This window comes from Lampetra planeri, chromosome 69, assembly GCF_965212315.1.
Source record: "Lampetra planeri chromosome 69, kcLamPlan1.2.h2, whole genome shotgun sequence".
Taxonomy (NCBI): domain Eukaryota; kingdom Metazoa; phylum Chordata; class Hyperoartia; order Petromyzontiformes; family Petromyzontidae; genus Lampetra; species Lampetra planeri.
Genome location: NC_136174.1, coordinates 3,927,689 through 3,953,910, shown reverse-complemented (window position 1 = coordinate 3,953,910; position 26,222 = coordinate 3,927,689). Strand labels below are relative to the sequence as shown.

The following is a 26,222-nucleotide window of genomic DNA, read 5'->3' as shown; positions in this document are numbered from 1 at the left end:
GGCCCAGCGTAGGGCTAACTACACTAATGAGCTAGTCCCATGTGTATGGCGTGTGTAGTGTATAGTGTGTACAGTCAGTTCTGCTATAACGTGTGTTTTGATCACGCTAATAATGTATTAAGGAACACATTCTTTTTATAACGCGATTGAGTGAACAGAACTGCGCCGTGCGAGTAGAAATAAGCGGTTGTATGGCTGCCTCGGCATAACATCACGATGCAAGGCCCTTCTAGATGCTACCCATGCACCTCAGTCTTTGTTCAGCCTACATACGCATCTCGCGTGTCATCGCAGACTGTGTTTTACTCTATACAGTATTGCTGTATTTGTCTCGCTTTATCATGCAACTTTGTTGATTTTTTATTACAATGCAATATTAATGAATTAATTAACCAAGTTTCTTTCAAATATTCTGTGTTTATCATGTTGTTAGTAACTTTATTTGCAAATATAAAAATTTTAAACATTATAAAGTATAGATTTGAAGCTTTCGTGACTGCAATGATTCATATTCTCAGGTTTTTTCGGTAAAGTCACGTAGGTAAAAACATTAAAATTAATGAAAGTAAAATAAAACAAAACAAAATAAAATTCACGACGTTTCGGAGGCAACACAAGTCTCCGTCATCAGGTGGGACCGTCACAGCCGAATTAGCTGCATCAAGTGAAGCAATGATTCAAGATGTAATCCCTTATAAGCAAGTTGAAGGGAGGTGGAGAGGGGGGGGGGAGAGCTTATCAGGCTGTGGTAGCCAATGAATGGAAACGTATCGGGAGGGAGGAGGAGCGGTGATCAAAGACTGCACGCAGTGCTCAACACAATGAATGGAGACGTGTCGGGACGGAGGGCGAGCGGCGATCAAAGACTGCACGCAGTGCTCAACACAATGAATGGAGACGCGCCGGGACGGAGGGCGAGCGGTGATCAAAGACATCACGTAGTGCTCAACACAATGAATGGAAACGTGGCGAGCGGTGATCAAAGAACAATGAAGAGATTACTGTTAAACACTGTGGATGTTAACACTCGGTGAAGTAAATTAAAATAGTGCCTGTCAGATAAGATGGTCCAAAAAGTGTAATTAAGTCTTTTTTGCGTGGTTAATAACATCTTTCCAGTGATTACTGAGTTTGTACCCATCATCACGGTTGAAATTATGTCTGTGTTTGTATATTTGTATGGCTTCGTGTACAAACCTTTGATGGTAGCCCGGAGGTTTGCAGAGAACCTTGGTCTCGGAAAAGACAATTTCATGAGAGCCCGCCGAGTTGTAGCAATGATCGGCAACGGCCGAAGAATCAGTTCTGCCGTGTTTCAGATCTGACTTGTGCTCGCGGACACGATCAGCAACATGACGTTTTGTTTCTCCAATGTAGCAATCACCACAAATGCAACTCAATTTGTAGACTCCAGGATACTGTAAGTCAGGAACGACATCCTTCACAGATGGAATCAGATCACGGATTTTATGCACTGTACTGAATCGGACTTGGATCTTATGTTTGTTTAGAATTTTGGAGATCTTTTTGGTCACGCCTGCTATGTATGGTAACGTGATAGTTTTGGTCAGAGTTTCATGTGGTTGTTTCTGTGTGGTGGGAGAGACAGCTTGGCGGATAGTGCGGTCAGAGTATCCGTTCATCCTGAGGGCCCGATGTACATGTCTTAATTCATCAGTCAGGTGGTGTTGGTCAGAAATGCCATGGGCTCTGTGGTATAGCGTTTTGATGAGAGAATTCTTTTGAGATGGGTGGTGGTGGGAATCCGGTTTCAAGTAGGAATTTGTGTGGGTGGCTTTCCTGTAGACAGAATGTCCCAAGGATCCGTCAAGCCTCCTCTTAAACAGAATATCCAAGAATGGTAGTTTACCGTCTTTCTCCACTTCCATGGTGAATCTGATAGATGGGTGTCTAGAATTGATGTGGTCCAAGAAGTGGTTCAATGCTGGGAGGCCATGTGGCCAGATGACGAAAGTGTCATCCACATATCTCTTCCACAGGGAAGGACGCAGGGTGGATGTCTGGATGGCGTCTGATTCAAACTTTTCCATGAACATGTTGGCTATAACTGGTGACAAGGGGGAGCCCATAGGGGTACCCTCATTCTGTTTGTAGAAGGTGCCATTCCAGGTAAAATAGGTGTTGGTGAGGCAATGCCTAACCAGCGCAGGTACATCAGAATTCAATCCATGTTGGACTAAGTCCTCAATTATTGTTAGGGTGTCCGGTACTGGGACTTTGGTAAACAAAGATACTACATCAAAGCTGACGAGGATGTCATCAGGAGATAGTACCATGTCCTTAACCATAGAGACTAATTGGGTTGAGTTGAGTACTGCCGAAGAGGTCTTGCCTGTGAAGGGGAGCAGAGTATCTGATAGAAAACGGGCTAGTTTGTACGTCGGAGAGTTTATCGTCGACACGATGGGTCGTAGCGGGGTGCCTTCTTTATGGATTTTGGGAAGACCATAGAGTCTGGGAGGTCTTGCCGCCGATGGTTTTAGAGAGGGACGTTTGCTTGGTTCGATTAGGGAAGTCGAACTCGTGATGATACTGTTGGTTTTTGTCGTTAGGCTTTTAGTGGGATCGTTTTTAATTTTGGAGTAACTCCCATCATTAAGCAGGTCCAGGATTTTGTTGTTGTATGAATCTTTATCCATGATGACCGTGGCATTGCCCTTGTCTGCCGAGAGGATGACTATATCATCTCTCTTTTTTAAATTCGCGAGTTCAGAGCGTTCGTTTTTGCTGATGTTACTAGTAGGTTTCTTAGCATTCTTAAGAATAGTAGCTATTTCAGCTCTTGCTACATCCGCATGGATGTGTCCTATGCCTCTGAGGGCTACATCAATCTGAGAAATCATATCCTCTACTGGTATATATTTAGGGGTGACGGCGAAATTTAGTCCTTTGGCCAGTACCGTTTTTAGATTGTCAGAAATTGGAATGTTACTCTGATTAATCACGGTCTTGTTAACATCCAGCTTTGCGATGTGTGGCTCTGGTTTCTTTTTAGATAGGAGGTTGAATTTAGAAATCAGGTTAGCTTTGCATTTGGCTGACATTGAGTCAGCAGAAGCAGAAGTCATGTTATCAACGTGGTTCCAATCAGAAGGTGACATTTTTTGTGTTAACATTAGATGTGTTTGTAAGAGAGTCTTGTCTAAATTATCGAGTTCAGATCGGAGTAACCTTATTCTCTCCGAGATTAGTGATAGGCTAGCTTTAAATAAGATCTGTTTGGAGTTCGGTGAGGACACAGCAGCGGATGTGAGTGTGAAAGCGATGGGTATTACCTTGTTATCGCGGCATCTCTTGAGGAAGGCCAGCGTCTCGAGAAGCTGTGACTTCTTGTCTCGTTGTCTGTTAAAAACTCTAACAGATAGGTGGAATTCCTCCCCGTAGAGGGCATTAATTCTAGATTTGAAGCTTTCGTGACTGCAATGATTCATATTCTCAGGTTTTTTCGGTAAAGTCACGTAGGTAAAAACATTAAAATTAATGAAAGTAAAATAAAACAAAACAAAATAAAATTCACGACGTTTCGGAGGCAACACAAGTCTCCGTCATCAGGTGGGACCGTCACAGCCGAATTAGCTGCATCAAGTGAAGCAATGATTCAAGATGTAATCCCTTATAAGCAAGTTGAAGGGAGGTGGAGAGGGGGGGGGGGGAGAGCTTATCAGGTTGTGGTAGCCAATGAATGGAAACGTATCGGGAGGGAGGAGGAGCGGTGATCAAAGACTGCACGCAGTGCTCAACACAATGAATGGAGACGTGTCGGGACGGAGGGCGAGCGGCGATCAAAGACTGCACGCAGTGCTCAACACAATGAATGGAGACGCGCCGGGACGGAGGGCGAGCGGTGATCAAAGACATCACGTAGTGCTCAACACAATGAATGGAAACGTGGCGAGCGGTGATCAAAGAACAATGAAGAGATTACTGTTAAACACTGTGGATGTTAACACTCGGTGAAGTAAATTAAAATAGTGCCTGTCAGATAAGATGGTCCAAAAAGTGTAATTAAGTCTTTTTTGCGTGGTTAATAACATCTTTCCAGTGATTACTGAGTTTGTACCCATAATCACGGTTGAAATTATGTCTGTGTTTGTATATTTGTATGGCTTCGTGTACAAACCTTTGATGGTAGCCCGGAGGTTTGCAGAGAACCTTGGTCTCGGAAAAGACAATTTCATGAGAGCCCGCCGAGTTGTAGCAATGATCGGCAACGGCCGAAGAATCAGTTCTGCCGTGTTTCAGATCTGACTTGTGCTCGCGGACACGATCAGCAACATGACGTTTTGTTTCTCCAATGTAGCAATCACCACAAATGCAACTCAATTTGTAGACTCCAGGATACTGTAAGTCAGGAACGACATCCTTCACAGATGGAATCAGATCACGGATTTTATGCACTGTACTGAATCGGACTTGGATCTTATGTTTATCACGTTACCATACATAGCAGGCGTGACCAAAAAGATCTCCAAAATTCTAAACAAACATAAGATCCAAGTCCGATTCAGTACAGTGCATAAAATCCGTGATCTGATTCCATCTGTGAAGGATGTCGTTCCTGACTTACAGTATCCTGGAGTCTACAAATTGAGTTGCATTTGTGGTGATTGCTACATTGGAGAAACAAAACGTCATGTTGCTGATCGTGTCCGCGAGCACAAGTCAGATCTGAAACACGGCAGAACTGATTCTTCGGCCGTTGCCGATCATTGCTACAACTCGGCGGGCTCTCATGAAATTGTCTTTTCCGAGACCAAGGTTCTCTGCAAACCTCCGGGCTACCATCAAAGGTTTGTACACGAAGCCATACAAATATACAAACACAGACATAATTTCAACCGTGATGATGGGTACAAACTCAGTAATCACTGGAAAGATGTTATTAACCACGCAAAAAAGACTTAATTACACTTTTTGGACCATCTTATCTGACAGGCACTATTTTAATTTACTTCACCGAGTGTTAACATCCACAGTGTTTAACAGTAATCTCTTCATTGTTCTTTGATCACCGCTCGCCACGTTTCCATTCATTGTGTTGAGCACTACGTGATGTCTTTGATCACCGCTCGCCCTCCGTCCCGGCGCGTCTCCATTCATTGTGTTGAGCACTGCGTGCAGTCTTTGATCGCCGCTCGCCCTCCGTCCCGACACGTCTCCATTCATTGTGTTGAGCACTGCGTGCAGTCTTTGATCACCGCTCCTCCTCCCTCCCGATACGTTTCCATTCATTGGCTACCACAGCCTGATAAGCTCTCCCCCCCCCCTCTCCACCTCCCTTCAACTTGCTTATAAGGGATTACATCTTGAATCATTGCTTCACTTGATGCAGCTAATTCGGCTGTGACGGTCCCACCTGATGACGGAGACTTGTGTTGCCTCCGAAACGTCGTGAATTTTATTTTGTTTTGTTTTATTTTACTTTCATTAATTTTAATGTTTTTACCTACGTGACTTTACCGAAAAAACCTGAGAATATTATAAAGTATGTTTTTTGGGTGAAAAAGGTGTAACTTTTGATGCTATGGAAACAAATTAAGCCTTTAACATGTCTTTCCTATGCTTGCTTAATGACTAAATTAGTCAATCCTTCTGCATCACGGCATTCCCCATCGCGGTTTCAATATATCGCGGGGTCGGCATAAGAAATTAAATGGGAATTTTTGGGGAGTTTTTGGGAGTTTTGCGAAAGCCACAGATGACATGCGAAGCTCAGCAGACAACACAAAAAGTTTAGTAACTCATAAATGCATAAAATATATGTACAGTACTGTATAACATTAATCTATTGTATATTTTAATACCATCAGACGACACGCAAAGGCTGAACATGTAGAGATAACTTAAAAAGTTTAGTAACTGGAGGTGCTCGCTTCGCTCGCCAAGGGGACCAAACATTTTATGCGGGTTTTCCAGATCGCGGGGGGCCTGCACCCCTAATCCCCGCGATGTGTAAGGGTCGACTGTACTTGCTTTATTACCAAATTACTTAATGACCGTATTCATGGAACCAATTACCGTCGGTAAGAGCGGTTTTATTGTATTTATGTGGGGTTAAAAAACTCAGTAGATGGGATCTGATATTGACGCTAGCACCGGAAGTTGCTCATGTATTCGTTTAGACGAGCGTGTGTGTATACGGTGTGTGGAATGTGTACACGCCCAGGATGAGCATTACGGTCGCATGCGGTGCATTTCTTAAAGCCACGGAAGAATGAGCATACGGCCCTGTACGCACGATCCAGATGTGACTGCTTCTTCTCTTTCTGCAGGGGCTCACCCCACTGTCTCGTCTCCTCCTTGGCGGATGCCTCTGAGTGGATTGATGTGTCCACAAGAGGCACACACGGACTCGGCAACTTCCTCATCCCTCGGCATTTCCTCATCCCTCGGCATTTCCTCATCCCTCAGCCAGCTGTGCGCCAGTGCCTCTGCTGGTGTCATCCGCAGAGCTGGATCCCATCTGTTGAGACACAGAAATATGTGGCACACGTGGTAAGGGTGATAATGATGTAAGGATTTATGTGCATTTATTTCTCTCACTGTATCCATTAACTTAAGTGTGTATGTTAAACTTCTTTCGCACCGTACATAGCCAATTGCAGGTGCGGGTGAAGGACAACAAACTACATTCAATACTGAGTTATAAAAAGATGTAATTTTCAATCTAGAGTTAAAAGTTAATTTCCCAGTGATATTGTGACTCATTTGTGGTAAGCACTTTGTGTGTAATGAGTGCGACCTTAAAATGTATTCGTTCAGCAAATGTAATCTAATGCAGCTCCGTGAACACTGGACGGACATGGTTGAATCTTGCAAAAAAAGTTGTACATGCTGCAGCTTCCTAATGCTTTTTCCAGACGTCCCGTAGACTAGTGAGTTGCAATAATCGAATACACCACGATGTTGGCTATGTCATGACTCAATAGTGGCTGATTGTGTCATAGAGCCCTGATTTTAAAAAATTGCAGGACCTGACTATATAAAAAAAAAAAAGAGAAGCAGAAATCCTCCACTATTGGTGATGACTGTCAGATGAACCTTCTGTTCTCCCCACTGTGCCACCTTGATGTATTTGTCCCCCTGGTGCTCCACTCATTGTGAACATCGCTCCACCACCCTCAATTGTTATTGGAGGGCCAATGCTTCCAACTGCCCAGTAGCCTGGCGTTGCCCAGTGGCATCCTTCACGAGCCCCCTCCACATAGATGATATACATATATCGATATATGTTCCTTTTAAGGGCTTTTCTGTAAGGGTATGTGAGTCTATGGGTCTCTATAAGTGTAGAGACCATATGAGTGTATGAGTCTGGGTCTTTATATGTGTAAGGACCATGTCAGTACACGTGAGTCTATTGGTCTATTTGTAAATGTATGGCTGATGTAAGTGTATGCAAGTTTGTGGGTCTCTATGTAAGTGTGTGGACATTAAGGGCCTTCATGATGGTGGCCAACCTCAGGTAAAGCTACGTGGCCAGAAGTCAGAGCCATTCCCTGTTTACCTTGGGGTGCGCGAAAGGGATGTCCTCTGCATCCCACATTATTTAACATCTTTTCGTCCATGTAGTTTGTAGAGCCTTTGATGGCTGTACCAGAGAAATTTCCATCTGGTACAGATGTAATGTAGTAACTCGGCGGGAGACGACTTCACGGGTAACACACTCTTTATTTTATCAAACTTGGTTACAGGTGACTAACACCTACTTTGTATCTCGGGTGACAAACACCCACTTAGCTACTTGGCGACTAACGCCCACTGAGCTACTCGGATGACCAACATCCACTTAGTACTCGGGTGACAAACACCCACTTAGCTACTTGGCGACTAACGCCCACTGAGCTACTCGGATGACCAACATCCGATTAGCTACTCGGCGACTAACGCCACTGGGCTACTCGGATGACCAACATCCACTTAGTACTCGGGTGACAACCACCCACTTAGCTACTTGGCGACTAACGCCCACTGAGCTACTCGGATGACCAACATCCACTTAGCTACTCGGCGACTAACGCCACTGAGCTACTCGGATGACTAACATCCACTTAGCTACTCGGCGACTAACGCCACTGAGCTACTCGGATGACTAACATCCACTTAGCGACTAAGTCTTCAGCTCCGTCTTCGGGTCTTCAACTGGGTAACTCTCCCCGAGTGCTCTCGCGCGTCCCCCTTTATACCCCACCTGCGGACGTCGCTGCGAGCACCCACTTATTCGACCAATCGCCGGGCGCTGGCTACGATCCTCTTTTCCCACATCTCATCGTGCCTCACCACTCACGCCGCGCCGCCCCGTCATCTGTCACTCCCGGCGCGCGCGTCCACACCACGCCCACAACGCGTGCCCAACCCCGCACCCCGCGCCGCCCCGTGATCCATCACTGTCACAGTCGGCGCACGTCAATACCACCACTACACAGAGATAATGGGAGACTGGGTGGGGTCGAGTAATGGCTCGCTATTGGTCAACCATGTAATGTATGCTGATCTGGTGATTGCTGCTCACTCACAGGAGGAGTTGGAAGCACGACTGCTGAACCTGGAGATTGCCACTCAGAGGTGGGGCCTCACCATCAGCCCCACCAACACTAAGCACCTGCATGGGTATTTTGTACCATCAAACACTCCACCCCCTCAGCGTCCCGTTGGTCATGGAGCAGTTGTGGAGAGAGTGGAGAGTTTCCCATACCTGGCCAGTGTGCTTATGACCAGCTCCGGTTCGACAGCAGAGGTCTTACTGAATCAGCAGTTGGGCGTCGTTTTTTTATCGGCTGAGCAATGCTGTGTGGAAGCTATCTGGTTTGTCGCTCCACACGAAGCTTCAGATCTTCTCGGGCACAGTCATGCCCTCTCTTCTCTATGCTTGTGAAACGTGGACCCCTCTAAAGGAATATCTGTGCCTGTTATAAACGTTTAGGCTGGCCTTCCTTCGATCCATCCTAGGTTTATCCAGGCTGGATTGTGTGAGGAGCTCACAAATTCTTGAAAGATTTGGACACATTCCCATCAGTGAGCTCCTCCGACAGGTAAGGCTGCATTGGCTGGGTCATGTAGCCCGCATGCCCAGCCACCGCATACCCAAGCAGCTTCTGTTTGGTTGCATCGAGGGGGATAAATTGGCACGACACGGGCTGGAGAAGAGATGGACTGATGCGGTACGGGAGGATGTGGAGCTGAGTTGACTTGCCGAAGACTGCTACCTGCAGTGTCAAGATCGGCCTCTGGAGGAGGCTCATGAAGGACGCTACTGGGCAGGTGGAGACAGCCGCCCTCGGAGGGCAGAGGAGTGATGCTCACAACACTTAGTGGAGCGCCAGGCGGCTAAAATTCAATAAGTTGGCACAGTAGGAGGTACAGTGGTGCATGTGTCAGTCATTTCAATCAGCCAAACCATGGCACCCGCTGGGTATGTCCCATGACCTACAGTCAGCGAGCCTTCGGCACTCCACGTCTCAAAGTGTACCTAGCCTGGCACAAGCGCCATGGTCACATCACCATCACTTAGGGGCAAATGGCGGTATTGGTATGGACCATGTGAGTGTATGAGAGTCTATGGGTCTCTCTATACATGTGTAGTGTAATAACGCGGGCTGCTGACAAGAAAGCGGTACTGGCAGCAGGGGGCAGTGCACACGTCAGCAGCGGGAGATCTAAAAAGAAGCCCAGGAAGAAATCGATCTGGAAGCCTGAGAACCCACTAGTAGGTTCGAGAAAGAGGGCGTAGCGAGGCGGGGCGAGGCCACGCCAGGGGAATAAAAGGGGGCCCGGGACGGGAGCTCGGGGCTGTTGCTGGAAGTGGATCCCCACGCTCTGTCGCCATTCGTCACCTTCGTCGCCGCAGTCTCCGACCACCTTTGACGCCGCTAGCTAGACAGCCTGCAGACTGCTCCAGCTAGGTAGTGCCGTCAAGGACATGGATGTGTGACTAGCGCGTAGACACGCGGGGCACATGTGGTTTCCTGACGTGTGGAATAAGGAAGGTCCCTTAAGAACCCTGTCTCCGACTGAGTCGCTACACGTGTATGAACCATGTAAGTGTATGTGAGTCTGTGGGTCTCTATGCAAGTGCATGTTTTACATGCAAGTCTATGGACAAGGTTGTCTAATGGGATATATGGCTTGGAAGATAAAGAATAATCAGAATAGAGAGTGGAGCTAGTGATCAAAGAGGAGTATTCGCCAGTGATGCTAAACTATTAAACTCTTTTCTTTTTACCAGGTGACTGACTGGGAAAAACCACTCTGTGGGGGGGGGGGGTTCTTACTCCAGGCAGCGGCTAATGAAGTCGTGGAACTCCGAGTCCTGGCTCCCGAGTGCCAGGTAGAGGGAGTGACTGCCTGGGACCCTGCTTTGTCCGGACATCAAAGGCATCCCCGAACCATCTGCAGGGATGATGCAGACCAGGTAAAACATCATTACAAACCACAGCACCCTTGTACACCCACAGCGCAGAAACACAATCTTATAGTGCTATGACATAGACCAGTGGGAGTACTTTGACCGCTTGTTGCAGAAGTTCATGGTTCAAATTCTGCAAGCCGCCATGGTTATTACTTCAGTAATTACTTCAGTAATAACCATACGATGCTTTGCGCTGTTTGGTTTAAAGTGGAACGTTACAGACCTTGTGAAGTCATAAGATTATCATGCTGGTGTTACGCCCGCTACTGAAAAATGACTGCAGACGGTGTCTGTGAAACACAGCAGGCACCATCCTTTGTGATAGCTTTGCGTTCTAAGAATGATAGTGCAAATACCAAGTGCATTCAATAAGTATTAACTATGATAGATCCTAGAGGTAAAAAAGAAAAGCTCTTTTAACTTTGATTTAACCTCTTTCAAGCAAAACATTGTTTTTTACCAGGTAAAGCCCACTGAACTATTGCCTCTTTTTAAGAGGCGACCAGGCAAAAGGGAGAAGATAAGTTCCCGCAATGTACAGCAACCAGGGTGGGGATCCACGCTACGATCTTCTGCATTGCAGGTGAGGGAGGTAACGTTTCCTCGCCTCTGCAGCATCCCAAAAACGTCTGATCTCATTGTTAAACGTGGTTTTGAACATTACCCTTCACATTACAGGTGATTCAACAAAAATAATTATGATTGGCGTCTCTTTAATCGCTTGCACTCATGGTACTTTAATTTGCTTGCCTTTGTCGGGTGGTTGGAGAACCTTAATGACACAAATTTGGGCAGATCACCATGAGGCCTAACCCTTCCCCAAAAATGCATTACGAATCATATTGACTGCCAAAACACATGTGGAAATAGTTGAATATACAAAGTAATGCCCCACTAAACTCTTAACGGACCCAGCTCCCCCTCAAACTTAACGCGATTCCCCCGCACGCCCCTTCACTCACCAAAGTACTTGTTTCTCTCAGGCGCGTCATCAATCAAATTCTGAGGAGGCATCCCGAGGATCTACACACAATTCACACAGAGACAATGATCACCCATACAGTATTGACACACTTGTGTGGAAAGTTCTGTTTGTGAGCACCTACTGATGATGGCACAGCACCCAAGGCCACACCACAGCAACTATTTTACAAATCACTCCAGGTATTGATTTAATGCTGAGTCGATATTTGAGAGGCCAAGGACTGGTCCAACATTCAACACCACACGGTCAGGGTGCTAACCACTCGGCTACCGCTCCCGATGGTTCTCGCATGCAGGCACGGGGCAGTGTTATTGGCATGGCCCAGCAAAACCGCGAACGCCGCACGTTGCAGAAGTTCACGGATCAATCCCAGTGACTGCCCTGGTCTTTACTGCGGTATTAAACCACAAAATACTATGCACCATCTGCCTCATTCACAGCGGAGGTAATGGGTCCCGTGGCGTCATTTGAAATTGCTTATATGGTTGTGAGAATTTTCTTCATTACAAGCAGTTGAGATGAAACAACAATAATTGGCGCGATAAATGCTCGTTCATCTGACAATTCAAATTATTTGCAGGTGGTGTAGGGTTACATTTGGCCAATCCGTGGCCTCATGCAATAATCTATCACGAGTCATAACACCAGCTCTAAAAATCTATGCGTTCCGCTCACAGTTACATTGACAGGTCTATGCCTGAGTAATTGGTTCTGTCATGCGGTTGTATGCAACTCAGTAGCTTGTGTGTGGACAACCATGCAACCAGTCGCGAGCAGTCGTACGCCTCTTTCTCACAGAAGAGACGACTCAAGTGGTCTGCTCAGGGAATTGTAAGGAAGTATTTCCTGTCGCATGTTCAATTGGTCATACCAATTCTGAATATTATTTTAATACCCTTGATGCGGAAATACTCGATGAGAAGTGAAAAACATGGTTAGAAGCAATGACTGAGTTGCGCGATTTCAAGAGCAAATTGGTCATGAAATTGATCACTCAATAACGGAATTGTCAGTGTTACTGCTGTGTGGGCAATACCTCCATATAACACGGGAGCTGGTCGTGTTTGTTGATGGCGGGAAAGAGGATGCGCCCGGTAGCCAACTCGGCCACTGTACACCCCAGCCCCCACATGTCAACCGGGAAAGATGACATGTGGCCCAGGTATGCCTCTGGGGCAAGGTACGCGGGGGAACCAAAAATCTGTGAACCTGTGAATTACAAAATACAAACATAACCAATATAGCCTTTAACAGCAACACACAGGCACGAAAAAACATGTATACAAACACATGTACTCACCCATAGGTCTAGACACATGCACACACAGGTGAAGAGACGCAAACACGTGTGCACACACACAAAACGTCCCCATATAGCCTTTAACAAATTTATCTGGCATTTGCTTTTAGCGAGCACCTAATGAAGGCCTGAACAACACACACGAAGATGGGTGGCCAGCACCACGCCCAGCCACCTTTGTCTTCTAAACTGGTGGTGCCTAGACACCGCACATGGTACTCATTTATGGCTGAGTCGACCTAGGGGAGGCCCAGGACTGGTTCAGATATTCATGAACGCAAATTTGACTACAGTCACCAGGATTGTAGTGCTGTCGACTAACCCCAACACTACGGTTCCTCACTGCATAAACAAAGAAAAGTTCCCCCGTGTAGCCTTAGACATTGTTGGGGCAGGTGCAATTAGTGACCACCTATGAAGTCCAAAACGACACTTGAGGGGGGTGGGTGGCCTGCACCATGCCTTTGTCTCCTGAGTGGCATTGTTTACACACCACACCAGGTACTCATTTGAGACTGAGTCTACCTAGGGGAGGCTCACAACCAGTTCAGAAAATCGCCACTCTCACCTGGGTCACCAGTTTCGTAATGCAGTGTGCTAACCACTACACTACCGCTCCTTGAACTGCATACACACACATTCTCATACTCAGCCACACACTCACGACTCACGTTGGCGTCCCACCAAAAAGCTGTTTTCAAAACTCATCATCCGGATGGTCCCTGCCCCAGGCTCTTTAATCGACATGTTCCTCTAGACGATAGGCAGCAGAAGATATTCACATTCAGAGGTCATGATAAATAATGTCAACTTGTAATACGCCAATGCCATGCAGTATTCACTCTATCTGGAAGAGAGAGAACCACTCCGAGGCACGAGGAGGGGCCACAGATGATGTTTCACACCATTGGTGTGATCCACCAACCTGCGGCTCTACAGTGCTGGATTACAGGCATGCACAACTATTCAGCCTGCAGCAGATTGGTCATGTAGCAAAATACCACAATAAATATTAAAAGGGGAATCTGAGATGACACGCTTTTGCCAAGGTTATTCATCGCAACTCAAGAGAATGTTTTCTGACGGATGCCACTGGGGTGCCCTTTCAAATGTATTTAGATGAGATTATTCCAATCTCTAATCTCATATAGAGCACTCTGGGGTGCCCGGCGTAAAGGAGGGCGCTCTTATCATACCTGTATGACGATTGTTACAAGAGGGCCGAACGGAGCTTGTAGCTGTGAGTGTTAGTTAGGCAGAAGCATGCACATGCATGAAGTTGGTAACGCATTCTCATGCGCATGAGCAGCATGGAAACAGGTGGGCAGCTGTCAGGTTAAAGCACAGTTGCTTAATTTCAAAGCGTCCTTTTACTTGCACTGGTTTGTGTCTCCATGATTTGGGCAATGCTTTGTTTCGACATGTCTGCTTTTCTCTAGTGCGAGTCCCTAATAGCAACAAAACTTTAAACTCAAGTTTCACCCATATATAACCCTCTGTACGACAGTTATCATGACCCGCAGCTACTGACAGTTGGACAGAGCAGATGCATTAACGCTTTGATCAATGGGTATAGGTTCTACGAAGACGAGCCCCGAACGGGAACTCAAATTAATGCTGCAGTTGTGCGGAACCTGGTGTCCACTCACCGGCTGGATATCCCCATGCACGATTCCCTTTGCATGGAGATGAATGAGGAATTTGAGGATGGACTTGGTGAAGAGTTTCACCATTGTCATCTCAATGTGCTGGGGTGCAGTGCAATCAATGGCACTTAACAGACGTCTTCTGTTAAGGAGACAACAACACAAAGTCAGTGCCATCCTTTAAAGGGCTGAGTAAGCAATAAAAATTATCAACAATTATTATACTCGTTTATCCATGGAAGCCTCACTAAATGTAAACACTTTTTTCCTGAGGGTCCTGCCAAGTTTCTCCTGTCGGGGTGACATTGTTCCTATGTGTAATCCCAACTGAGTTATTTTTAAGGTATTTTCTCAGCACTGGCAAATTTGGCCGATGCCAATTAAATTATGTGCGAGTGTTTCGCTATTGGAGGAATGCGGAGAATGGGGATAAATTCCATGCAGAACAAGTGGAGAACAAACTCCACACAGACACTTATCCGAGTCAGTAATCAAACCCAAGCTCTTGGAATGATGCATGAGTGTTACCACTGCCGTCACACTGACGGTTGTCGGTGTGGCTATCGAAAAATTAGCAAGGCTGGAGAAGAAAATGGAGTGGAGCAGCCAGCTTTACATGTCTCTGCTCAGACAGCAGGGTACGTACTTCGGTATGAGCTGCATGACGAGGCAGTTGTGACCCCTGAAGGTGAAAAAGTCGAGGATTCTGACAACGTTGACATCATCATTGGCCCAGCCCTGAAGTTGGAGCAAGATGTGGTACTCCATCCACTGGCTGTGGTCTTCCTCGGCACTAAACAGCAGAAATCCACAGCTTCATATTAATTACAATAATTGACCCTTGTAACAGTTTGTCGCTCGCTCTCAAAGACAGTTGTCCTTCACCGCATCTGCGATTAACAGTGGGCTACGTACGGCGCGAAAGAAGTTAAACATAAATCCAGAGAAAACCCACACATATGAGCACCATAACACTACCCACGTAAATATGGAATTGATTTACTGTCCTGCCTTCTCCATGCAAGCCATTGTGAAGTCTTACCTGAATGACTGTCTCCACATCTTCACAGCCACTCGGGTGTTGGTCTTGTGGTCACGGCATTTGAAGATCTGGCTGTAAGGTCCGACCACCTTTTTCAGCACCTCATATCGGAAATGGAGATGCTCATGCTCGACCTGCGGTGCAATCACATCAACTAAGTATACTGATCCAATCACTGCTCATTCAGTCACTGAGTATGGATGCAATATATGTGTGGCATGTGTAAGAGTTAGTGTGAATGTGTAGGGTATGTTGTCCGCCTGTTCTGCAGATTATTATGGTGTTTGTCAGTGTGCAGACTTTGTGTGTTCTCCACGTGTTACGTGACCTGAGGAGAGTCGTACCGAGACATAATGGTTGTAGACATCATCGTAGCCATGGTTTTGAGTGCCAAAGCCTTTGTTATGGCCTCCGAAATACCAGACGTTATTCACGTTGAGGACCTCGCTTCTCTCGGTGGGGGTCAGGAAATCCCCAAAGAGCTTCAAGATTTCTGCAAACATAAGAACAATGATGATTAATATTGTCCTATTATAATATTGCTTTGTCAAATAAAACATTTTCGTTTCTTTAATTTGTTCACTAAGCAATGGGGTCGTGTTTTTTTTTCATTGCATTTTTAACCAGTTCCGTATTCCTGTAACATGTGAAGAACAGACTGATAACGAATTTGGTATCACCACCTACAGTGAGGGAAAAAAAGTATTTGATCCCCTGCTGATTATGTACGTTTGCCCACTGACAAAGAAATGATCAGTCTATAATTTTAATGGTAGGTTTATTTGAACAGTGAAAGACAGAATAACAACAACAAAATCCAGAAAAACGCATGTCAAAAATGTTATAAATTGATTTGCATTTTAATGAGGGAAATAAGTATATGACCCCTCTGCAAAACATGACTTAGTACTTGGTGGCAAACCCCTTGTTGGCAATCACAGAGGTCAGACGTTTCTTGTAGTTGGCCACCAGGTTTGCACACATCTCAGGAGGGATTTTGTCCCACTCCTCTTTGCAGATCTTCTCCAAGTCATTAAGGTTTCGAGGCTTACGTTTGGCAACTCGAACCTTCAGCTCCCTCCACAAATTTTCTATGGGATTAAGGTCTGGAGACTGGCTAGGCCACTCCAGGATCTTAATGTGCTTCTTCTTGAGCCACTCCTTTGTTGCCTTGGCCGTGTTTTGGGTCATTGTCATGCTGGAATACCCATCCACGACCTATTTTCAATTCCCTGGCTGAGGGAAGGAGGTTCTCACCCAAGATTTGACGGTACATGGCCCCGTCCATCATCCCTTTGATGCGGTGAAGTTGTCCTGTCACCTTAGCAGAAAAACACCCCCAAAGCATAATGTTTCCACCTCCATATTTGACGGTGGAGATGTTCTTGGGGTCATAGGCAGCATTCCTCCTCCAAACACGGCGAGTTGAGTTGATGCCTAAGAGCTCCATTTTGGTCTCATCTGACCACAACACTTTCACCCAGTTGTCCTCTGAATCATTCAGATGTTCATTGGCAAACTTCAGACGGGCATGTATATGTGCTTTCTTGAGCAGGGGGACCTTGCGAGCGCTGCAGGATTTCAGTCCTTCACTGCGTAGTGTTACCAACTGTTTTCTTGGTGACTATGGTCCCAGCTGCCTTGAGATCATTGACAAGATCCTCCCGTGTAGTTCTGGGCTGATTCCTCACCGTTCTCATGATCATTGCAACTCCACGAGGTGAGATCTTGCATGGAGCCCCAGGCCGAGGGAGATTGACAGTTCTTTTGTGTTTCTTCCATTTGCGAATAATCGCACCAACTGTTGTCACCTTCTCACCAAGCTGCTTGGCGATGGTCTTGTAGCCCATTCCAGCCTTGTGTAGGTCTACAATCTTGTCCCTGACATCCTTGGAGAGCTCTTTGGTCTTGGCCATGGTGGAGAGTTTGGAATCTGATTGATTGATTGCTTCTGTGAACAGGTGTCTTTTATACAGGTAACAAGCTGAGAGATTATGAGCACTCCCTTTAAGAGTGTGCTCCTAATCTCAGCTCGTTACCTGTATAAAAGACACCTGGGAGCCAGAAATCGTTCTTATCGAGAGAGGGTCAAATAATGATTTCCCTCATTAAAATGCAAATCAATTTGTAACATTTTTGACATGCGTTTTTCTGGATTTTGTTGTTGTTATTCTGTCTTTCACTGTTCAAATAAACCTACCATTAAAATTATAGACTGATCATTTCTTTGTCAGTGGGCAAACGTACATAATCAGCAGGGGATCAAATACTTTTTTTCCCTCACTGTATGAAACCGCGCTTTTGTCATGAAGACTTGTTTAACATCCATACGATCGTAGGACACCCAAGAAACATAGCCTAGCCACTTATTGGGCCCTTCCTGCTGAAATGATAATAAAATATACGATGCTTGTTTACCAAAGAAAGCTCCACCGAGTCCCTGGACTGCATATAATCACTAACACTAATTTTTTTTTTGCATTGGGATGTTTGAATAATTTTCTTTAGCTGTGGGAGGAAAATGGCAAACCCGGAGGAATCCCATGCAGAGCAGGGGGAAATCATCCCGACTCCAAAGAGAAATGCACGAGGAGTGTTCCTGCTGTGCCACCCTGCCTCGCGACATTTTTATTCCATAGCCATTCACATGCTTGTTATTGTTTTCAACTGTGACCACCATGACGTCCCCCACCATGACTTCTCTGATCATATCTATCACCTCGTGGGGTTTTACTACTGGCGATGGCAATGCTGTCCGATGTGGGCAGCGCACTCCATTGCATGCTGCTCCTGGAGCCCACCTTCTCTTCAGCCTTGGCCATCTACACACAGACAAAGATGCAGGTCACCCGGTATAACCTTCAGCAATCTTTTGGGGAAAGTGCAGCAAGTGAGCAATGAGCCAACATCGCTGAGGGCCCTGGGTTCCATAGTGAGGAAGACCAGGCTTTGGCTATATGGGGCGAAGTTGCTACGTGGTCCAGCCATTGGGAACTCCCAGTGGCATTTGTCCCTGTGCATTAGTCTACCAGTGGACTGTTAGTCTACCAGTGGACTGTTAGTCTACCAGTGGACTATTAGTCTACCAGTGGACTGTTAGTCTACCAGTTGACTAGTCCTCCAATATTGTAGACTAAAATGTTATCTCCCTCGCCTGGATGCAGGAAGTTGTGGGTACGATGCCAACCCTGTGTGACTGATTGCATGGAAGTATAAAGTGATTATGAGAGAGTGAGTGAGCGTGAGAGTTTGTAAGTATTAGAGTGAGTGTAAGACTGCATGAGTTTTAGAGTTAGTGAGATAGTGAGAGTGAGTGTGAGAGTGCATGAGTTTGAGAGTGAGATAGTGTGAAGATGAGTGTCAGAGTTAGTGAGTGAGCATGAGTGATTGAGAGTAAATGTGAGTGAATTTGAGAGTTAGTGAGTGTGAGATTCAGTGTGTGAGGGAGTGTGAAAGTGAGAATGAGTGTGAAAGTTAGTGTGAGATTGATGTTGTAAGAGTGCATGGGAGAGTGAGAGAGTTAGTGTTAGAGTGAATGTGTGTGAACGTGAATGAGAGAGTTACAGTAAGTGTGATGGTAAGTAAGTGCGAGTGAGACAGAGTGAGTGAGAGAGTGAGCATGAAAGAATGTGAGAATGAGTGAGTGGGGGAGTTAATGAGAGTGAGTGGGAGCATGATAAAGTGAGTGAGAGAGTGAGTGTGAGTTAGTGAGTGTGAATGTGAATGCATGTAAGAGTTATTGATCGGGAGAGTAAGAGTGTGTGTGAGAGTGCATGTGAGTGAGCGAGTGAGACAATGAGTATGAGTAAGATAGTGAATGTGAGCGTGAGAGTAAATACTCGTGAGTTATTGAGCGGGAGTGTAAGAGAGTGAGTGTGATAGTGAGTTAGTGTGAGAGTGAGTGGGAGAGTGAGAGAGTGCATGTGACAGAGAATGAGTGAGTGAATGAGAGAGTATGTGAGAGTGATTACAGTGAGGGTGAGACAGAGTTTGAGAGTGAAACAGCGAGTCTGACAGTGTGGGAGTGAGTGAGCGTGAGTCTCACTGTGCTCCCTCCTCCTCGTCTCCACTCCCCGTAAAGAATGAGACCTCCTTTACCAGTGGCAAAATATAGTAATAGGTTTTTACCCTTTCAAATGGTACAAAAACTGACACCTTTATACAAGGCATCATGTTTGCAATAACCACAACACAAGCAGTCAAAATGCAAACAAAAAGAAACAACTCTGATGATAATGATATGCACTGTCCTTGAAGTTGATTGGTCCACACCCGAGACAGCTTTTCTTAGAGCCTAGTCTCCATTGGTGTTGGACCAGATGACGCCAAAAGGCGTACAACTCAAAGACAGTGCACTATCAGAGTATTGAGAGCTCGGGGTAAGCATTTACACTATGAGACATCTTTACCAGTGGCAAAATATAGTAATAGGTTTTTACCCTTTCAACTGTCTCGGGTGTGGACCAATCAACTTCAAGGACAGTGCATATCATTATCATCAGAGTTGTTTCTTTTTGCTTGCATTTTGACTGCTTGTGTTGTGGTTATTGCAAACATGATGACTTGTATAAAGGTGTCAATTTTTGTACCAGTTGAAAGGGTAAAAACCTATTATTACAAGAGCTCGGCTCTTTTTAAATCCTTTATATTAAGTTCGCTTGCTTGCTTGCGCGCTTACGACCGTGCAAATCTTTCGGTCGTTTTTTAACCCACTTACCGTGATCGAATCGAGCTGACATTTTGCACAGACTCGTTGTGCGTGACAATTTATTTTCGTGAAATTTTTTTTCCAAAATTTTCCACTTTTTAGGAAAAAAACACTTATCAACATGAATAAAACAGAGGGGACGAAAGGGGAAAAACATATTTTTTTATTGTGAGTTTATTTAAGAAGTCTGTACATAAGCCAGCTTTTCATCATGCTACATGTAGCCCCAGTGGCCTAATGGATAAGGCACTGGCCTCCTAAGCCAGGGATTGTGGGTTCGAGTCCCACCTGGGGTTGCTGAGAAAAAGCTGTTCATTTTGTAAAATCAAAATGTCAAGTTAACGAATCTGATAATGAAAAGCCAAAATGGCGCTGTGCCTATAGAAGAGAGTTTTAAAACAGTGTTCAATTATACTCTTTGGTTCTTTCGGTAAAGTTACGTCGGTATAGTGTCCATCATTAGATGATGATGATGGATGCTTGTGTTGATGATAGACGCTTGTGTTGAGCCCGAAACGTCGTGATTTCTTTTATTTTATACCTACGTGAATTTACCAAAAGAACCAAAGAGTATGGATTCCTGAAGTCACGAAAGCTTCAAATCAAGAGTTTTAAACAGTGTACTTTGGTGACAATTATCAACATTGATAAAGCAGAGAATAAAAGGGGAAAATACATATCCATTTCTATTATTATTGCGAGTTTATTTAAGAAGTCTGTATATAAGCCAGGTTTTCATCATGCTACATGTAGCCCCAGTGGCCTAATGGATAAGGCACTGGGGCCTCCTAAGCCAGGGATTGTGGGTTCGAGTCCCACCTGGGGTAGCTGAGAAAAAGTTGTTCATTTTGTAGACGTCAAGTTTATGAATCTGACGATGATAAGCGAAGGTGGTACTGTGCCGATCGAAGAGAGTGTGAAATCAGTGTACTTTGGTGACAGGAATCAACATTGATAAAGCAGAGGGGACGAAAGGGGGAAATACGTATCCATTTTTAAATCCTTTATATTAAGTTCACTTGCTTGCTTGCGCGCTTACGACCGTGCAAATCTTTCGGTCGTTTTTTAACCCACTTCCCGTGATCCAATCGAGCTGACATTTTGCACAGACTCGTTGTGCGTGACAATTTATTTTTGTGAAATTTTGTTTCCAAAATTTTACACTTTTTAGGAAAAAAAATATTTCACTAACACAATCATATATTTTTCCTAAACACAGAAATTATTCAAGAAATCAACAAAAATGTACAATATAAACATTCATACAAAAACTGAAAACCTTATAATCCTTATATACGACTTTCCTTATATTTCATTTAAAATACCAATGTAATAAAAATGAAATTCTTACTCAAGAAAAATAGAAATGAATAATAAAATAAAACCGATGCCACGCATATAAAGGATTTATAGTGAAAAACTTTGTTTTTACGGGTTAATTTTTTGCTGCTACTGCTGCCAATTTCTCCTCTGCACGTCTCACTACACGCGTGCAGTGACGTCACTCACCTCCACGGCTATGGCCACGCCCTTATCTCTGTTACGTCAGACACTCAAACTCCTCCCACTCAACGAGTGACCACGTGACCGCTCAACGGTTCGTGCTGTGCGTGTCAGACTTGAGCAAAAAAGTTTGTGAATGTCAGTGTCAGAGTCAGTATGAGAGTGAGTATGAGTGAGAGTGAGTATGAGTGAGAGTGATTGAGTGTGAGAGTTGGTGAGTGTTTTAGTGAAAGAGTGAGTGCGAGTGAAAGAGACAGTGAATGTGAGAGTGCCTTTAAGAGTGTGTGAGTGAGTTAGTGAGAGGGTGAGTGTGATATGGAGTCTCACCGTGCCTCCTGCTCTTTTCCAATCCCCGTAAATAATCGCAACAAGAGCTCGGCTCTTTGTGCTGCTACTGCAGTTACCTCCTCTGCACCTTCTCACTACATGCGTGCAGTGACGTCACACCTCCACGGCTATGGCCACGCCCCTATCTCTGTTGCGTCAGACCCTCAGACCCCTCCCGCTCAACGAGTGGCCACGTGACCCCCCAACAATTTGTGGTGTGACTGGTGAGACTTGAGTGAAAAAGTTCGTGAATTTGAGTAAGCGTCAGAGTAAATGGGAGAGTGAGTATGAGTGAGAGTGAGTGTAAGAGTTAGTGAGTGTTTTAGTGAAAGAGTGACATTGAGTGAGAGTGAGTATTCTAGTGAAAGAGTGAGGAGAGAGTGAGAATGAGTGAAAGTGAGTGCATGAGAGAGTGATTGAGTGTGAGAGTTAGTGAGTGTTTTAGTGAAAAAAGTGATGAGATCACTGCATGTCGCATTCAAGTGGTGAGTTCACTGCATGTCGCATTCAAGTGATGAGATCACTGCATGTCACATTCAAGTGGTGAGGTCACTGTATGTCACATTGAAGTGATGAGCTCCTCCTCCTGCACGTAGCGTGGCACAGCAGTCAACCCCCATGGCACCTGTTAGGTCTGTCCCATGACGTCCTGAATGAGTGGGTAGGCGAATGGGTCATTGGTGGGAGAGTGATTTGGTGGGTGCTAGAGTGAGTTGGTGGTTGGGTGGTAGAGTTACTTGGTGGGTGGATGGGTGAATGAATGAGTGGGTAGGTGGATGGGTGATTGAATGGTTGGATGAGTGGGTGGGTTCCTGCGAGGAGGAGGTGGGAGGTGGAGGAGGTTGAGGTGGAACTGGTGGTGGAGGAGGTGGACTCCTGACAAGGCCATTTTACCCCACCCTACCTGGCCATTATAACCCCACCCTACCAGCCTATTTTAGACCCCAGTGACACGACAAATATGAACCCAGACCCTACACATCACTGACAATTATCACGATTAGTAATACCCCTAGACAACAAAGCCGCACCTAATTAGCATCATTGCATACATTGACATAATTACCTAATTTTGTAAAATGACACCTTTTACATTTTTCATTTGATTTTTATTATTTTTCAAGACAATATATACAGCAATCCCGACCCTGATGCCTGTTGTATATTTGGAGTTTACATGTTTCTCTCACTCTCCCCTTTGTCGTGTGAATTTATGTCTGGCTCTTCTATTTGTCCCTCCACATTTATAGTTGCTGATATAAATTTACACGTAAAAAGCCACTTAATTTGGCAATAATATGTGGCCAGGTCACGTCTGAAAAATAGATATATATCTTATGGGCATTACCTGGTAAAATAAACAAATAAGCAGGTGGCTAGGTGAGTGATTGAATGAGAGTGTGGCTGAGTGAGTGATTGAGTCAGTGGTTGAGGGAGTGAGTGGCTGAGTTAGTGAGTAGTTGAATGAGTGAGTGGTTGAGTGAGTGGGTAGCAGAGTGACTAAGCAGCTGAGTGAGTGGTTGAGTGAGTGGCTGAGTGGGTGGCTGAGTGAGTGACTGGCTGAGTAAGTGGCTGAGTGAGTGAATAGCTGAGTTAGTGGATGAGTGGCTGCGTGAGTGAGTGGTTGAGTGAGTGAGAGGTTGAGTGAGCGGCTAAATGAGTCAGTGGCTGAGTGACTGAGTGGTTGAGTGAGTGGCTGATTGAGTCAGTTGGCTGAGTGATTGAATGGCTGAGTGGGTGGCTGAGTGGGTGAGACACGGGGAGAGAGGGGAGGGAGACACGGGGAGAGAGGGGAGGGAGACACAGGGAGAGAGAGGAGGGAGACACAGGGAGAGAGAGAGAGAGAGGGGGAGACACGGGGAGGAGGTGAGAGGCAGGAGGAGTCTGTGGAGGAGGAGAGTGCGTGGAGGTGAGAGATAGGAGGAGTGCGTGGAGGAGGCGAGGGCTCCTATAATGATGACTTCAAGGCATGCTGGGAGACAAGTTCGTGTGACCCACATAGCACAGGGGCGACAGTGCCGGCTGGAGCCATCGCTGTTGGAACCACATGGGCAGGGGACACAGAACGTGGCCTCCAACCCACCACCTGCACCAGCATCACCACCACAACCAACAACCACAACTATAACCACAAATTCAATCACAAATGTAACCACAGCCACAACCATAACCACAAATAAAACCACAACCATAACCACAACTATAACCACAACTGTAACCAAAACCAACAACTACAATTATAACCACACCCACAACTATAACCACAATTATAACCATATTTACAACCACAACTCTGAGCACTAAAACTATGGACAGCAACTATAACCACAACCATAATATAACCACAACTATAACCACATCTCCGGTTAGCACAGTTGGCTAGGGTAAGCTCTGGACTGGTTCAGATGATCGTCACTGGTGTTGGCCGTGAGCGGGAATCAAACTTCCTCGGGTCCGTGGCGTGGCATGCGAACCGCTACTCTACATATACAACAACCATGAAAGCCAACATAACCATCTTCACCACAACTATAACCCCAAAAACATAACATAACCATCACAACTTTGACCACAATCACAAATATAACCACAAACCCAAGTATAACAACAAGAACATAACCACCACAGCTATAACTACAACCATCACAACCTCAACTATAACCACAACAACCATAACATAACCACCGCAACCTCCACGTACACAACTATAGCAACAAAAAATATAACCCCCACAACCGCAATTATAATCACAACCAAAAGCACAATAACAACCAACATAACCACCTACACCACAACTAAAACCTCCACTACAACCACCGATACAACCACAACTATAACCGCAGCCACCACAACCAAAACCACCTCAACCACCACAACCATAACAAGCAACATAACCACAACAACCACCTTGATGTTGATACTCAAACACCACCTACACAACCACTGTATCAAGGCTCTATGTCCCCGTGTGTTCATGTGTCTCCACGTGTCCCTGTGGGTGGGTGAATAGATGGGTTAGTGGGTGAGTTGGTGAATGGGCAAGCGAGTGGGTGGATGTGCGGGCGATGGAATCGAACCTACACCTCTGGAGTGCAAATACAGCGAGCTAACCACCCGCAACGTGGGGGTAAAGTGTGGGTACGCCCACCTTGCTCTAACACGTGTAGATCAGCGTGGAAGAGTAGACCAAATACCCTAATTAGCGGCGTCTAGGGGAGGCCTCCTCCGCCAGCAGGCGATTCGCCTCCTTCACAATAAACCCTTCCTTACATTTTTATTTAAAGCTTTCGTGACTGCAGGGATTCATCTTCTTGGTTCTTTCGGTAAAGTCACGTAGAAGGGAAGTAATAAAATAATAAAAATAAAACATAATAAAATAATTCTCACGACGTTTCGGCCACAACGCAAGCAGCCGTCCTCAGGTGAAAACCAGGTCTGTCGGGGCGACAGCGTCTGACTTGGTTTTCACCTGAGGACGGATGCTTGCGTTGTGGCCGAAACGTCGTGAGAATTATTTTATTATGTTTTATTTGTATTATTTTATTACTTCCCTTCTACGTGACTTTACCGAAAAAACCATGAAGATAAAACCTTCCTTGCAAAGATAAAACAAAGTCTCTTTGACTCATCCCATCAGCCTCTCATCAGCATCAACGGCTCAACTCGAGCGCCACTCTGGGCCGGTTTCCACCTTCAGTGCCTCAGCAGCAGCAGCAGAGCCGGGCTCTGCTTGAACCGATGCCATGAGCCCAGCAGCTGTGTAGAAGCCCACGGCTGTGGGCCGCCTTTGTCTCTCCCCCGCCACTGCTGACGTGTCCACGCCCTGCGAGGTTCTCACCTTCAGGCTGAGTCGACCTCGAGGAGGCCCAGACAGCGAACCGTTTCAGAAGTTGGCGCCACTCGCCCCGGCGGAAGCGGAAGTAGCAGCGGGGGAGGGGGTATGGGGGGGGGTATGGGAGGGGGAGGGGGTATGGGGGGGGTATGGGGGGGGAGGAGGAATGGGGGGGGAGGAGTTGATAGGCGGTGACGTCACGAAGCGCGTGGTCCCCTGGCCCCGCCCCCCAATTGCCTCTGGAAGTTTGGACGAAAGGCGGCGGTCGAAAGGCGCGGAGAGAACAGCAGAAGCAGCATCGCGTGTGGAGATCAGCCGAGAGGAGTGGATCCGAGCTGTGTATTAGTGGTGGTGTGGTAGTGGTGTTAGTGGTGGTGGGGGTGTTAGTGGTGGTGGTGTTAGTGGTGGTGGTGGTGTTAGTGGTGGTGGTGGTGTTAGTGGTGGTGGTGGTAT

At 45.9% G+C, this 26,222-nt stretch overlaps 1 protein-coding gene and 2 non-coding genes across 4 annotated transcripts; 2 read left to right on the top strand and 1 right to left on the bottom strand.

Annotated features, from left to right (window-relative positions):
* Positions 1 to 5,033: 5,033 nt before the first annotated feature.
* Positions 5,034 to 25,868, bottom strand: LOC144737395 (dual specificity tyrosine-phosphorylation-regulated kinase 4-like). 2 transcript variants are annotated; one of them, XM_078620075.1, is made up of 11 exons: positions 25,776 to 25,868; positions 18,173 to 18,221; positions 15,744 to 15,892; positions 15,400 to 15,533; positions 15,004 to 15,150; positions 14,361 to 14,499; positions 13,383 to 13,464; positions 12,448 to 12,620; positions 11,389 to 11,449; positions 10,290 to 10,407; positions 5,034 to 6,484 (listed from the first exon to the last, which is right to left on the bottom strand). In XM_078620075.1, the coding sequence occupies exons 2-11, from the start codon at positions 18,219 to 18,221 to the stop codon at positions 6,298 to 6,300; spliced, it is 1,239 nt and encodes a 412-aa protein (XP_078476201.1). In that variant the 5' UTR covers positions 25,776 to 25,868; the 3' UTR covers positions 5,034 to 6,297. The 2 variants fall into 2 exon arrangements, with proteins under 2 accessions (XP_078476201.1, XP_078476200.1); XM_078620074.1 differs by having other exon boundaries at positions 5,058 to 6,484; positions 18,119 to 18,221; positions 25,776 to 25,866.
* On the top strand, positions 20,331 to 20,403 carry TRNAR-CCU (transfer RNA arginine (anticodon CCU)). The gene has a single exon. It is a non-coding gene; the product is annotated as a tRNA-Arg (tRNA).
* TRNAR-CCU (transfer RNA arginine (anticodon CCU)) lies at positions 20,860 to 20,934 on the top strand. The gene has a single exon. It is a non-coding gene; the product is annotated as a tRNA-Arg (tRNA).
* Positions 25,869 to 26,222: the final 354 nt, after the last annotated feature.